The 16627-nt window shown below is 42.4% G+C and overlaps 1 protein-coding gene across 1 annotated transcript in view; it reads right to left on the reverse strand.

The window, feature by feature from the left end:
• Positions 1-16627, reverse strand: part of LOC124001743 (E3 ubiquitin-protein ligase pellino homolog 2-like) — a 46994-nt gene that overhangs the window by 17902 nt on the left and 12465 nt on the right. Inside the window, exon 2 of the mRNA XM_046308770.1 lies at positions 6608-6737. Coding sequence (XP_046164726.1) covers positions 6608-6737 — 130 coding nt within the window. The remainder of the gene's footprint in view (positions 1-6607; positions 6738-16627) is intronic.

A 16627-nucleotide genomic window follows, 5' to 3' on the forward strand; every position in this document is an offset into this window, starting at 1 on the left:
AAACTTGAAATTGGCCCTAATTAAATCGGACATTCCGATTAAAATCGGTCAACCTCTAGTCTCTATGGGGTACCACAGGGTTCAATTCTCCGGCAGACTCTTTTCTCTGTATATATCAACGATGTCGCCCTTGCTGCGGGTGATTCCCTGATCCACCTCTACGCAGACGACACCATTCTGTACACATCTGGCCCTTCTTTGACACTTAGCTAACCTCCAAATGAGCTTCAATGCCATACAACACTCCTTCCGTGGCCTCCAACTGCTCTTAAACGCTAGTAAAACCAAATGCATGCGTTTCAACCGTTCGCTGCCTGCACCCACCCGCCTGACTAGCATCACTACTCTGGACGGTTCTGACTTAGAATATGTGGACAACTACAAATACCTAGTAGGTGTCTGGCTAGACTGTAAACTCTCCTTTCAGACTCATTAAAACATCTCCAATCCAATCCAAAAATTTCTCAACAAAGCCTCCTTCACTCATGTCGCCAAAAATACACTGACTATCCTACCAATCCACAACTTCGGCGATGTCATTTACAAAATAGCTTACAGTACTCTACTCAGCAAATTCAATGCAGTCTTATCACAGTGTCATCCGTTTTGTCACCAAAGCCCCATATACTACCCACCACTGTGACCTGTATGCTCTAGTCGGCTGGCCCTCGTTACATATTCGTTGCCAGGCCCACTGGCTCCAGGTCATCTATAAGTCTATGCTAGGTAAAGCTCCGCCTTAGCTCACTGGCCATGATAACAACACCCACCCGTAGCACGCGCTCCAGCAGGTATATCTCACTGGTCATCCCCAAAGCCAACACTTCCTTTGGCCGCCTTTCCTTCCAGTTCTCTGCTGCCAATGGCTGGAACGAAGTGCAAAAATAGCTGAAGCCTTCTATTTCCCTCACTAACTTTAAACATCAGCTAACCGATCGCTGCAGCTGTACATAGCCCATTTGTATACAGCCCACCCAATCTACCTACCTCATCCCCATATTGTTTTTATTTAATTTTCTGCTCTTTTGCACACCAGTATTTCTACTAGCCCATCATCATCTGCTCATCTATCACTCCAGTGTTAATTTGCTAAACTGTAATTACTTCGCTCTTATGTCCCAATTATTACCTTATCTCCTCACGTCATTTGCACACACTGTATATAGACTTTTTTCCTATTGTGTTGACTGTACACTTGATTGTTCCATGTGTAACTGTTGTTGTTTGTGTCACACTGCTTTGCTTTATCTTAGCCAGGTCGCTGTTGTAAATGAGAACTTGTTCTTAACTAGTTTACCTGGTTAAATAAAAAAGGTGAAATATATATTTTTTATGAATCATAAAACTCGTGTCATAGTGTCAATGTTTATGATCACTATGTTTGATTTAGTTACAAGATGACATGGCATCATACCCTGGGATGTTCTGAACAGAATGAGACGGTTTGTCTATTGTGAAAACAAATCGCAGTGGAGTATGCACAGGAATGCACTCATGACATAATTTTATGGTCACCAACACTACCATCTGTTTCTCAGAATTTCCCTGTGAAAGCCTAACAATATAAGATCACATTTTATAACTTAGCTAGTCATGTTGGTAATAGAACAAGCTTTCATATTATGGTCACCTGACCCAGATTTGGATTGATAAAACGGACCGTTTTTGGATTGCGTAAACAGTAATTGTGTAAAGGTGGGGACGCAGGGCTGGGTTTCAAACAAAACAACTACAAGTGTGCTTGCTCTAGTTCCTAAAAGGCACTGCATTGAAATTACTTAACTGTGCGCGACCACTTGGGAGACACCAGTGTGTGTTGTGTTATGTTGCACCTAACCCACATTTGAGGAATATTATCATGTTGCTGAATGTATCCAGAGTATTTTCAAAAATTCATTATCAACAAATGTGGTGAAAAGTACAGTAAATCTAAAAAAAAGCACATAAAAAGCAACAGTTTATTCAGTGTTGTGTCAGGTGAACTGGTGTGTCCTAAACTTTGGTCTAATAATTTTTCCTATTATCTCCAAACTGTTCCCTTTCAATTGCTAACATGCTTATGCATGTCCAATTTGTAAGTCGCTCTGGATAAGAGCGTCTGCTAAATGACTTAAATGTAAATGATGTAAATGCATGTACTTTTCATATGTCTTTTGTAAGAAACCTGTTACATAAATGCTTTACACTTGTGGGAATTGGCCTATAACACAACATTTGGCTACTTTGGATTGCCACATACCCAGTTCTAAAATCCCACACAACCAACTGAGACCTGAAGAGAGCGAGGTCTAAACCGTTTGTTAGGGAACACCCAAAGGAACACAAACACACCCAGACAGACACCTGTAATTGAGATCAAGTGAGCAGATTAGGGAGCAGAGGCAGGATTTGAATAGGAGTATGGTAGTGATCATGGGAGCTCCTCATTATCGGTCGTTAGCACCAGAGTGTGCACAGACACGTGAGCCCTACTCAGTCGGAGCGCTTTCTCAACGTGTTCACATGGGCCTACTACAGAGTGTGAGGAGGGAGATTTGGTGTAGTGTCTGAGAGTGAGAGAACACATTCCTGCTGAGCAAGAGAAAGCGTTGGTGGACAAGTACACACTTGGAAATCCACATGTAACAGTTACCCTCTCAATTGATATCTCACATCTCTACTTTCAAATAGAACCCTCAGTGCTGGCTCAACGACGTTAGGTATAGATGCGGTAAAGAGATGAATCGATTCAATCAAAACAATGGGAATGCCATGGCAACACCACTGACGAATCCCCCATGCGGGCAAGATTCAAAATCTCCTTATTGCCTACCAACAAAATGTGCCTATATTTATGTGCATTTCATACCCTCTTGGGGGTAATAAGAGAATAATGCTTGTATTGATGTAAAACCAATACGTCAGTCCCCAATCAACTACACTTAAAACTAGGCTTCAAGTAACACCATCAATTTCTATAGTGCATTCGGAAAGTATTCAGACCCCTTGACTTTGTCCACATTGTTACGTTACAGCCTTATTCTAAAATGCATTAAATAGTCCCCCCCCCCCCCAATCTACACAAAATACCCCATAATGACAGAAAACAGGTTGAATTTTTTGCTAAATAATAAAAATAAAAACAGAAATGCCTTATTTACGTACGTATTCAGACCCTTTGCTATGAGACCCGAAATTGAGCTCACGTGCATCCTGTTCCCATTGATCATCCTTGAGATATTTCTACAACTTGATTGGAGTCCACATGTGGACATGATTTAGAAAGGCACACCTGTCTACATAAAGGTCCCACAGTCAACAGTGCATGTCAGAGCAAACACCAAGCCATGAGGTCGAAGGAATTGTCCATAGAGCTCCGAGACAGGATTGTGTTGAGGCACAGATCTGGGGAATGGTACCAAAAAATGTCTGCATCATTGAAGGTCCCCAAGAACACAGTGGCATACATCATACTTAAACCGAAGTTTGGAACCACCAAGACTCTTCCTAGAGCTGGCCGCCCCGCCAAACTGAGCAATCGGGGGAGAAGGGCCGTGGTCAGGGAGGTGATGAAGAACTCAATGGTCACTCTGACAGAGCTCCAGAGTTCCTTTGTGGAGATGCAAGAACCTTCCAGAAGAACAACCATCTCTGCAACACTCCACCATTTAAGGTAGTGGCAAGATGGAAGCCACTCCTCAGTACAAAAAGCACATGACAGCCCACATGGAGTTTGCCAATAGGCACCTAAAGGATTCTCTGGTCTGATGAAACCAAGATTTAACTCTTTGTCCTGAATGCCAAACGTCATGTCTGGTGGAAACCTGACACCACCCCTACGGTAAAGCATCGTGGTGGTAGCATCATGCTGTGGGGATGTTATTCAGCGGCAGGGACTGGGAGACTAGTCAGGATCAAGGGAAAGATGAATGGAGTAAAGTACAGAGAGATCTTTACATTTACATTACATTTAAGTCATTTAGCAGACGCTCTTATCCAGAGCGACTTACAAATTGGTGCATTCACCTTATGACACTAACCTGTTCTACTAACACACTGAAGCCTCAGTCCCCTTATCCAGCTTGTCCCGGGGTTGAGTTCACTAACCTGTTCTACTAACATTTAACATTTAACATTTAAGTCATTTAGCAGACGCTCTTATCCAGAGCGACTTACAAATTGGTGCATTCACCTTATGACATCCAGTGGAACAGTCACTTTACAATAGTGCATCTAAATCTTAAATGGGGGGGTGAGAGGGATTACTTATCCTATCCTAGGTATTCCTTAAAGAGGTGGGGTTTCAGGTGTCTCCGGAAGGTGGTGATTGACTCCGCTGTCCTTCATCTTTGATGAAAACCTGCTCCAGAGCGCTCCGGACCTCAGACTGGGTCAAAGGTTCACCTTCCAACAGGACAATTGACCCTAAGCACACAGCCAAGAGAACACAGGAGTAGCGTCGGGACATGTCTCTGAATGTCCTTGAGTGGCCCAGCCAGAGCCCGGACTTGAACCTGATCGAACATCTTTGGAGAGACCCGAAAATAGCTGTGCAGCGACACTCCCCATCCAACCTGACAGAGCTTAAGAGGATCTGCAGAGAAGAATGGGAGAAACTCCCCAAATACAGGTGTGCCAAGCCTGTAGCATCGTACCCCCCTTTTTTTGCTTTGTCATTATGGAGGTATTGTGTGTAGATTGACGGGGAAAGAAACAATTAAATGCATTTTAGAATAAACCTGTAACGTAACAAAATGTGGAAAAAGTAAAAGGGGTCTGAAAACTTTCTGAATGCACTGTATATGGCTAGCTACAGTATGTTACAAGCTAATACGAACAGGAGTTAGCATTTATTCTAACCCCGAAAAGGACAATTTCTAAATATTATGCTGCGAAAACAGCCAAATACACTACAGGACCAACAGTACGTGGACAACTGCTTGTCGAACATTTCATTCCAAAATCATGGCCATTAAAATGGAGTTGGTCCCCTTTGCTGCTATAATAGCTTCCACTCTTCTGGGAAGGCTCTCCACTAGGTGTTGGAACATTGTTGCAGGGACTTGCTTCCATTCAGCCACATGAGCATTAGTGGGGTCGGGCCCTGATGTTGGGCAATTAGGCCTGGCTCGCAGATGGCGTTCCAATTCTTCCCAAAGGTGTTCAAGTAGGGTTGAGGTCAGGACTCTGTGCCATCTCGACAAACCATTTCTGTATTAATCTCGCTCTGTGCATGGGGGGCATTGTCATGCTGAAACAGGAGGGGCCTTCCCCAAACTGTTTCCACAAAGTCTGACGCACAGAATCGTCTACAATCTCTGCTGTAGTATTAAGATTTCCCTTCACTGGAACTAAAGGGCCTTGCCCGAACCATGAAAAACAGCCCCAGACCATTATTCCTCCTCCACCAAACTTTACAGTTAGCACTAGGCATTGGGGGAGGTGGTGAAGCATGATTCATCACTCCAGAGAACTCGTTTCCACTGAGTCCGATGGTGGCGATGTTTACAACATTCCAGTTAACCATTGCTATTGCGCATGGTGATCTTTGGCTTGTGTGCGGTTGCTTGGCCATGGAAACCCATTTCATGAAGCTCGCGTCCCGACAAACCGTTCTTGTTCTGACGTTGCTTCCAGAGTCAGTTTGGAACTCAGCAGCGAGTGTGTGCCCTATCATTTCGCATCTGAGCCCTTGTTGCTCCTAGTCATTTCCACTTCACAATAACAGCACATACAGTTGACCAGGGCAGCTCTAGCAGGGCAGAAGTTGACAAACTGAAGAAGAAGGAACAGCTATTTTCATCTGTGTGTACAGCTGTGAGGGGAAGGTCAGCCAACTGCAACAACATCCTCCTCACTTCACCCCACTAAACCAAGTTTAATAGAGGCCCTGATACCAGGGTGGCAGAGGGAAGGGGAGGTGAAGGTGCTGGGGGGTTAAAAAAACAGGCTGTACATGACCTCTTACATAAACCTACACATACTGGCGTGTGTCGTGAAACAGCAGAGAGAGCAGGGCCCAGTACAGTTCACTGAACAGGCAGTCAGAGATGACACAGCCTTTATCAGCTAACAGCTAGCTCCTAAACCTTTTCTCCCAGTGAGAAGAGCTATCAGACACAGTCAGGCTACAGGGTGGGAGACTAACACAGACTGAAGGGCCTTAAGCCAGAAGGCCCAAAAACAAAAAGGAGAAGTGCTTTGAAACATGTGCTTCTAAAAACTGCAGACGTCAGCAGCAGGCACTCTAGCTTGTTTAGCTGACTGCTAGGATACCAAATGTAGGAATGCAAGAGGACAGACATGCTGTACTGGACTGGCAGTTTTCTGGCAGACACCACACATAGCAAAGCTAGGAGGTCTGGCAGCAGCTTTTGTGTAGTAAATGTCAGAGCCATCAATAGAGCAACAATATTTTCTTGACTGAGATTTCAAGTTAGATACGTGAAAAACGTGTTTAAAAGTCAAATGACTTAAATTCAGTGTTGGTTCTCACTGTTGTGTCAATTGTTGGTCATTCTACCAATTTGCTAAGAAGGGTAATAACATATTCATGAGAACTCAGTCTTCACCCATCAATTACTTAGTTTGTGCATGAATATGCGAGTAGGCTAGGTTCCTGGTTTACCTTGCTGGCTTGTGGCGTGTTGAGGATATGGACGGTGCTGGGTTTAACACCATTGGCTTTGCTTCTCTTGTACAGGGCAAAGCGGCTTTTCCTTCTGCCCCGGTCTCCGTTTGGGAGGGAGCCATTGTACCTATCAGAAAAAAGGGGAGAAAGAATGTGAGAGAGTTTCTAACATTTCAGGAATAGTTCATTCATTCCCCCAAAGGGTAGATAAAGATATTCTTCCAAGAGAGAAAAGATCTCTGAAAAAAGAACGTTACAGAATATTCTTGTCTGTACGTGAATGCATGAATAATAATGTGTGTTCCTAGGGGGTTTTGGAGCAGGGCCATTTGTAATCCACTTTCATTCATCCACATATATCACATTCATTGTATTAGTTATCTAAGCGTCACCTTGGATTATAGCTGGGTTATTACATAAAGCACTTTAAAATGCTCCCCCTCCATCTGTCAGCTAGCTAGCCACGCCGCAGCTGTTACTCTGCACTAGTCTGTAGAAGAGCAGAGTTTAAGATGTGTGTCAGGTCTCCTTTACAGGACTATCCAGACCAGACTGGGGAGGCTCTCTGACTCACATGATGGTCAGCAGCATAATACCTCTACCGCATTAGTCACACTAACTTGGGGCCTGAACTGGCTGACTCAAATTAAAAATACACAGGACAAAATGGCCTCATCATAACAACTTCTCTATTTAGTGTGTGGTTAACATTTCTATCTTGGTGCACCCTTGTGATGCCCAGTCTCTCAGTCGGCTGTAACTATGGGCCTGGTCTGCCTGGTGAATGGAGATGCCTCTTCCAGAACAGACCAATACTCTACATCCACCAGCTGGCCCCTACAGCTGGGAAACCCCATGCTCTCCTCCCATCCAACACACAGGCCTTCTGTTCGGTCATCCACCCCCCACAGAATAAAAGAGTTCAGGTTGACATTTTGACTGATTACAGTATTTCAGAATCAATTATATTAATTGACTAAAAATCCACCAACCTTTCCTTTTATTAGCGATTGGGCTAAACAACCAACCACTACACTGTAATCCCCAAAGCCCTCGTTACTGCAACGACTACCACCGCCTCCCCATACTCATCCTCCCTCCCCTGGCCACCTGTCCCCACAGCCAGGCAGCCTGGAAAACACATGGTCTCAGTCAGAACAGGTTTGAGAGCTGGTCTGCTAGACAACCCACTCACAGGGGAATATTGTAGCTCTGCCATCACTGACTGACTGCACACGAGTGCAATCAATATGATATGAAACAGGTCATGGCCGCTGCGATCAGTCCACAATAAAGCAGGATCAATTCCACTCTTCTGTTAGCCTTCAGCAACCACCCCTTCACAGCTGTTATTGTCAGTGGTAACAGTCAATGAAATCTCTCTAGCTTGATGACACTGGGCCATTACATCTCTACCATTCCAGTGAAGCCATTTGGCGTTGGATAGGAAGACTGGACATAAATGCCAGTCCATTATCCATCATTAAGGACAAGAAGTGAAGTGTGCAATGTCACCTGGAGGCCTCTTCATCATTGCATTAGCAAGGACAGACTTAAATCTGTGCTCTAGTTTATTGTAATCTCTTTGCCTTTCGACCTGGGCCAGAGTGGGCATTTTTAGCCTCTTGATTCTTAGAAGGGATTAGAATGGAGGATCTGAGCATCACCTGTAATCCAGCCCTGCCACCATACACAATAAGGAGCCACCTGCAGTCCCCTAGTCATAGACTTAGTGACAGCACAGCGTTAACGTAGTATGAGACATTTGTTAAAGCGATAGCCCTGGCTATGACCCCATGACTGCTTCTATCGTCATGTGAGGATGGCACAGTGGGTTATTATGGGTCAGAGGGGCTTAAGGTAGGGCAATATGTTTTTATATTTTTTGCGTGACATTCCAGATGCCTGTATTGCAAGAATCACATTTTTTTAATGGTAGATTGTTGTCATGTCTTTTTGATTGTCTCTTTCTGTGCTGTGTGCACCTTCCCATTTACACCAGAGATCTGTATATAATTGCAAGATGCTCATGTCTACACTCTAACAATGGGAGTCATTGTCCCAAAGGCCAGCTTAGGTCCAAAATGAGCCCATAGAAACGCATGGGGCTTATTTTGGATAGATTTTAATGAGTGAAACCTCATGCTTCGACTCTTCCCCTATGGTTTACACACACACACACACACACACACACACACACACACACACACACACACACACACACACACACACAACAAAAATGAGGGATCTTCTCTAACAAGTGGTTTCAACTCGCTATGTGCATTTCAGGTTTGGTCCACAGAAACCCATTTTACTGTAATAGAGAAGTTCACCTTTCTAACCATACCCTTTTATGTCTCAACTACTCAAAATTCTGGGAAATTAATGTTCAGTTTGTCGCATGCGGCATTTCAGTACCAAGTACCAATAGCAGCATTTTAGCCAAAGACTTATACTAGCCGTCTAGTCTTTATAAATGTGTAATAAGCATAAAACAATTATTTTGGGAATTGGAGAGAAATGAGGTAGGTCACTTGATTTCAACATCTTAAGCAAAAGTGGACAGGCTAACGATGCTATTCAAAAAGTTGGAGACACAGAAAACTGTTCATAAACTGACATTTAAATGTTCAACTTCATTCATCTCCAGCACCACCCCAACATATGAAAATTATGCATTTCTATGTTTTGTAGTAAAAAAAAAATATGTGTTTCCAATGACAATCATTGTGTGATGTTGACCATTTGTGAGTAGGCATTGCCTACTAATTGGTTGAGGATGACATTGGAAACACTTACATTTCTCTGTGTTTCCAATGATGTCATCAATCAAACATTGTTGAGTTTCTATGTCATATGTTGATGTAGGGGTGGTGCTGGAGATTAATATGAAGTTGCAATTTTTTTTTTAAACGTTCGCCCTATAACAAGTCAACTGTTCTGCCTTGTTAGCTAGCAAATAGATCCAAATTGGCTAAACTTGAAACTTAAAAGATTAGCTGGCTACTCACTAGCACGTGGGCTTGTGTGATTGAACACCGGTCTCATAAACATTTCCTACAGCCCAAGGCCTGCTACAAGAAGTTAGACATTATTAGTGAATGTGCATTATGCAAGGCTCTGGTTAAATTTGGAACTAAACATTGCATTTTCAAAAGACAGATTTGAAAGCCAGATCATTGATTGCAAAAAAAAAGCAGGCTAAACTATTTTGATAAAATAATTTAATTATTAGCTGGTATCATAGTTGTGGAAGGCTTATAAACTAGCCTAGGTATAATTTCACAACCCTGAATTCATTGCTGACCGTTTGAAATTGAGTGAATTTGACCTTTAAAAAAAATTGTACAACAAAGAGAAAACAAAATAAATAAATTGAGATATTGCCCAACTCTAGGTTAAAGTCTTCAGAACCAGTCCAAAATGTGACAATAGCAGCATTTCCGATTTATCATCTATAATGTAATCCTCAACAATGTTATCTACAGTTAGTCACCATACTCCAGTCTTGGTGTTTGGAGGTCTGTGCTCCACTTACCCGGAGATGTCCCCATCAAATACAATCTTCCCTCAGAATCGTTCTTCAGGGGAAACTTGCACAATCAATAGGTTCAATCCCACAAGCACAATGAATGGACAAAGAGGACTGTGGAGAGGCAGAGGCTGTATCCTGATCAATCCCCCCTTTCATTTCCTAAACCCACTCACCCAGCCTGCCCACTCACTGCCCAGTGCCAGTGCTGCCAGCCAAAGCCGGGAAGTGGCCATGCAAATACCACTGGGTTAAGACAAACCAGGGTGAGAATTGCAATTCAAATAAGACTATGCTCTCCATTCAAATTACATGTAATGAAGATGTAACTTTGAATCAAAATCTAGACTATAACAGAAAGGATAAGCCCACAAATGATTGTATTTTTTTTAATGGCATGCGTCTTATCCCTACAACACCACACTGACTCAAAATGTGTATGTGTATGGGGGGTGCGGGCAGGATTCGGTACCACGATCAAAACAGTCACACTTTAATTGGTTGCAAGGGTGCCAGTGAAAACAATGGACCTGGTCACGTTATAATTATTTTATTATCATGATTTATTCAAACAATTGAATTGAATTGCAATTGACCAAAAATAAAGAAGCAACAGCAGCACGGAAATGCCCGTGTGTGCGCGCGTCACAACTTGCCTTTATGAGGGAGGTTTCGGAAACCCTCCGGGCCAGTCAATCAGCACAGTCAGTGGGCAGAGAAACAAATATTGTAATAATGCTATTTTTAATCTAGGCTATATAATTGATTTTAAAAAACGATTAAACAATGGATGCTTATTTATCACATGCTCTCTGCACAGATATAGCCTACAGACAAACTGTCAGGCAGAGAGAACGCATAGCTCTCAAAAAGCCGGTTGTTACGAGGAGCGGGTAGGAAAGACGTTCCAAGTTACTACCAACTACCATTAAATTCTAAGGCAAGAATGGGTATGCAAAACACATATTTATAAAGTCTTGGTTAAGTATTTGTGATGTGCAATTCAGTCATCATGGAATAGTATACCTTGAAAATCAGACATTTTCTTTTGGCTTTTTGGTCCTTGAAAAGTCATTGAAGTTATGGTAGCCGATTTAGAAGTTCTACTGCGCTAATAGTGCCTTCAGAAAATATTCATACCTCGACTTATTCCACATGTGGCTGAACGGCTCAATCTTGTGTAGCAACATTTGAAATTGTGTTTTTTATTTTTTTTAAACTTTGGAATCAAGTAGAGACGCAGAGCTATAATTTTTTTTATGATACAGTACAGTTGAAGAACAATGGGAAAGTAATTCTGCTTTGAAAGTTGATAAACTTGTAACCCCACTTTTGAGAAAATGGCCCTTGAATGTTTTGGTACACCTACTGGAAAGCTCTTCTTGGTCTACACCCGTTCAGCATTGTTTACACCATCTTAAGCTTTAGCCCCACCCATCTCTTTAAGGATTCACATGCGAGGCCATGTGCTAAACAGTGAGTACAACCAAAGATTTAGACTAAAAGCTAGTTTATTCTATGTTATTCTGTCTAGCTACCACATGGACAGACTTCATTAGTGTGTTTGTCAGGAGCATGCTGTCTATTTAGCCAGGCAATACCCACATTATTCTGACATATTTTAGAATGTAAAAATGTGAATGTCAATGCATAATGACAATAGGTAGGCCAAGTCAAAAAAGGTATTTGACTTGCCAATGTCTATGTACCCTGTATAGGCTAGTTGCTCAGCCTGCAAATTAAAAGATAAAAATCACACACTCATCATTTGATTTGATTTCAACCTCTCTTTCATATCGTCTGAGATCCCCAAGGATAGGAAAGCTGCTGCAGTCATCCCCCTCTTCAAAGGGGGAGACACCCTGGACCCAAACTGTTACAGACCTATATCCATCCTGCCCTGCCTATCTAAGGTCTTCGAAAGCCAAGTCAACAAACAGGTCACTGACCATCTCGAATCCCACCGTACCTTCTCCGCTGTGCAATCTGGTTTCCAAGCCGGTCACGGGTACACCTCAGCCACGCTCAAGGTACTAAACGATATCATAACCGCCATCGATAAAAGACAGTACTGTGCAGCCATCTTCATCGACCTTGCCAAGGCTTTCGACTCTGTCAATCACCATATTCTTATCTGCAGACTCAGTAGCCTCGGTTTTTCTGATGACTGCCTTGCCTGGTTCACCAACTACTTTGCAGACAGATTTCAGTGTGTCAAATCGCAGGGCATGCTGTCCGGTCCTCTGGCAGTCTCTATGGGGGTGCCACAGGGTTCAATTCTCGGGCCGACTCTTTTCTCTGTATATATCAATGATGTTGCTCTTGCTGCGGGCGATTCCCTGATCCACCTCTACGCAGACGACACCATTCTATATACTTTCGGCCCGTCCTTGTACACTGTGCTATCTAACCTCCAAACGAGCTTCAATGCCATACAACACTCCTTCCGTGGCCTCCAACTGCTCTTAAACACTAGTAAAACCAAATGCATGCTTTTCAACCGCTCGCTGCCTGCACCCGCACGCCCGACAAGCATCACCACCCTGGATGGTTCCGACCTAGAATATGTGGACATCTAGTACCTAGGTACCTAGGTGTCTGGCTAGACTAAACTCTCCTTCCAGACTCATATCAAACATCTCCAATCTAAAATCAAATCTAAAATCGGCTTTCTATTCCGCAACAAAGCCTCCTTCACTCGCGCCGCCAAACGTACCCGTGTAAAACTGACTATCCTACTGATCCTCGACTTCGGCGATGTCATCTACAAAATAGCTTCCAATACTCTACTCAGCAAACTGGATGCAGTTTATCACAGTGCCATCCGTTTTGTTACTAAAGCACCTTATACCACCCACCACTGTGACCTGTATGCTCTAGTCGGCTGGCCCTCGCTACATATTCGTCGCCAGACCCACTGGCTCCAGGTCATCTACAAGTCCATGCTAGGTAAAGCTCCGCCTTATCTCAGTTCACTGGTCACGATGGCAACACCCACCCGTAGCACGCACTCCAGCAGGTGTATCTCACTGATCATCCCGAAAGCCAACACCTCATTTGGCCGCCTTTCGTTCCAGTACTCTGCTGCCTGTGAACGAATTGCAAAAAAAAAAAATCGCTGAAGTTGGAGACTTATCTCCCTCACCAACTTCAAACATCTGCTATCTGAGCAGCTAACTGATCACTGCAGGTGTACATAGTCCATCGGTAAATAACCCACCCAATTTTACCTACCTCATCCCCATACTGTTTATATTCATTTACTTTTCTGCTCTTTTGCACACCAATATCTCTACCTGTACATGACCATCTGATCATTTATCAATCCAGTGTTAATCTGCAAAATTGTAATTATTTGCCTACCTCCTCATGCCTTTTGCACACAATGTATATAGACTATTTTTTTCTACTGTGTTGACTTGTTAATTGTTTACTCCATGTGTAACTGTGTGTTGTCTGTTCACACTGCTATGCTTTATCTTGGCCTGGTCGCAATTGCAAATGAGAACTTGTTCTCAACTAGCCTACCTGGTTAAATAAAGGTTAAATAAAAAAAATTATAGAATTTTAAAAATTCCTGTCAGATCTTGTCCCCGGGCAAGTATATATATTTTTATTTATGCAAGTAGCTTTCAGTTGGCACTGGCCCGGTGTGCCCCTGGAAAATATACCTGAATGTGGAGCCCTGCTTTGTGTGGTGCGCGTAGGGCCTACAACTTTGTGTAGCCGTTAGCCATGCTTTGTGTAGGCTAAATGTTGTCAGGTAGATGGAAAGGCAATAAACATTTAACTTCAAAGTAGCCTGCACCTTCCTGGCAGAATCATGATTATTTGCATCAATACAGTGGACATTTGTTTTGAAACTCCATCCTAAGTGCGCTACAGAAACACCGCTGGCCAAACAACTGTCTGGAGTTTACCTGAATTAAAGGCTAACAACAAAAAAATCTAAATTTCTCAGATTTTTCCCAGACCTCAAAATGGTCCCCTGATGTGGTTACATTTTTTATTTTATTAAACTAGGCAAGTCAGTTAAGAACAAATTCTTATTTACATTGACAGCCTACCGCGGCGGACCCCAATGACGCTGGGCCAATTGCTCGCCGCCCTGTGGGAGATGTGGGTACGCAGACCGAAGAGTCACTGCTGCCCCTCATGAGTTCCGATGTTTTGTGGCCCACACCCCTGCTCTAGAGGACTTTGCATAAAAAAAAGAAAACATGTAAAAATACAAATGTAACTTTGTAACTTTGAGATCCGTAAAAAATATATTTTGCACATTATTTAAGTGTCTTTTCTTTGCTGTTACAGTAAATCTATCCTAATTAAAAAACACAAAGCATGCTAATTTAAAAATGTGGCTAGTCATTCTTAGCCTGGTTCTATATGGAATGAAGGAACATTATGGGACAGAGGCCAGATCATGATCAATTATTATATTTATTTAAAAGATTGTGCGACCTAATCATGTGCTGGTGCCACCAACTGAAAAGGTTGGTAGCACCAGTGCCGCCAGTAGAAAAGGTTAGTGTAGAACCCTGAGTGCAGGGGACACAGGCCACACATAGATTTGAAATGCAAAATGCTTTTAACAGATGCTCTGTACATGAAATTTACAAAGCACCAAACACCAGAGAAATGACTGATGTATTATTTCGTTCTCTCTCCATAAATGTTTAATAACACCTTACAATGAAAGCACTGCAAGGCCACACTTTTCTTCTGGATTTTTTGTTGTTGTTGACAAAAAGTCTAGGTGGTTGTGCCTGAAGCACAATGAAATGTTGCCCAAGGAGGATAGCTACGAAGCACTGCTGAATGAGAGTAACATCTACAATGGTAAAGACAGAGCATTAATAATCAATGTCCCACCAAAACAGGCTCAGAAACTCATCACTAAGAAAAATTCAGATTAAAGTGCTTTTCTTAGCCCCATGGGGGGTATTACTACACCACCAGTGTTATGGGAGCTAATACGTGGACACAGACACATCACATCTATGGCACATAGCTACATGAGAATTTCAACAAAAGCTGTGTAGTGAAGGCCTACTTACTGTATAGCATGCAATTGCGTAAAATGTTAGAAACATGTCTACTGATGTTTTGGATTTTCCTAAAATGGGTCAATGGGAGATGTTTATTGAATTAAGGAGTTTTAAATTCCCTGAATGACATTTATATCTAAAATGAGAGAGAACATCCTTTATAACTTTCATTATGTGAGTAAGTCAGTCAGTTCACCTGGCAAACAATGGATGCTGTGAGAATTCTACAAAACCGCAGTAAACCAATCTGTTTTCACTAAATATCAATAATGTGGTCCTTAAAATACATAAATCATTTGAAAACAATGTGGCAGTTGTTACCCGTGTCTAAAAATCCCAATACTGTCCGTTATGATAATTAGGCGTTATACAGCCCAAATGTAAAGCAAGTGCCATGCTAAGAACGTTCAAATCTGTGGGACATCTCTTTTTGTGAAACCTGCAAAAAATCAGTGTTCAGATTTGCTCTTTGTGATGGGTATTCTTCAACATAGAGTAAGATTAATGTGACATTGTATTGCCAGGTATGGGGTCAAATCAGCTTCTAAAGCCCATTGAGCATGAGGTGACACTGTTGAGAATGATTAAAACATCAGTGAGGAAGCAAACACAGACTAGCGCACAGAGGATGGGTCCCGTGAGCGCACGCGGAATGAGCAGAGGATGGTTGCGCAAACTCAACATCCCCAAATGGATTTCTCTTCTCACAAAAAATAAATTCTTGCTCTTGCAACTGCAATAGTTGTATTATTATGCTTAGATCCGACAGTGTCATTGCATTTTGGTACACCAGAATTACATTCATTTCCAATGAAACCCTGCGTTTGCCTTGCAGCATTGCGTTGCAGAGGCAGTTGCAGTGTGGTGAATATGTTGGATTTATCGAACATAGAGTCAAACTGTATGCGTAGGCGGCTTGACAGAACTGGTATCAGAAGGTGAATTTTGAACTTTTGTTGCATACATACCCAGATGATGCTGCGTCAAAATTCCAGACAATGAACATGGTAGTCACTAGTTAACACCGCTTCAAATTCTTAATTATTATGGCTAAACCACACCTATTTCGACATGTTCTCTTAAAATCAGATTTTATAACTAACCTTATGCCTAACCATGATTTTAAAGTAAGACCAAAAAGTTTGTTTTGGTTTTAATACATTTTTTGGATGCAGCCAATTGACTGTGGCTGAGTTATTTAAAGGAAATTGTATTTTGACAGTGAAAGGCAATGGTGGTGATGTAGGGACAATGGCCGACGATAAAAAGGTATAGTTTCAGTAGAGAACCTAACCAACCAACTATGATTTCAATATTAAAATTGGTAGTAAGTTGGTCTTTTATTAAAGCAGGCTATTGATTAGGCAAGCTAGGTTAGTGTCAGCTAGCTAGGAAGTTAACTAATTAACTAACATTTAAGCACATAGCTAGCTAAGT

Source organism: Oncorhynchus gorbuscha, linkage group LG17 (assembly GCF_021184085.1).
Source record: "Oncorhynchus gorbuscha isolate QuinsamMale2020 ecotype Even-year linkage group LG17, OgorEven_v1.0, whole genome shotgun sequence".
Taxonomy (NCBI): domain Eukaryota; kingdom Metazoa; phylum Chordata; class Actinopteri; order Salmoniformes; family Salmonidae; genus Oncorhynchus; species Oncorhynchus gorbuscha.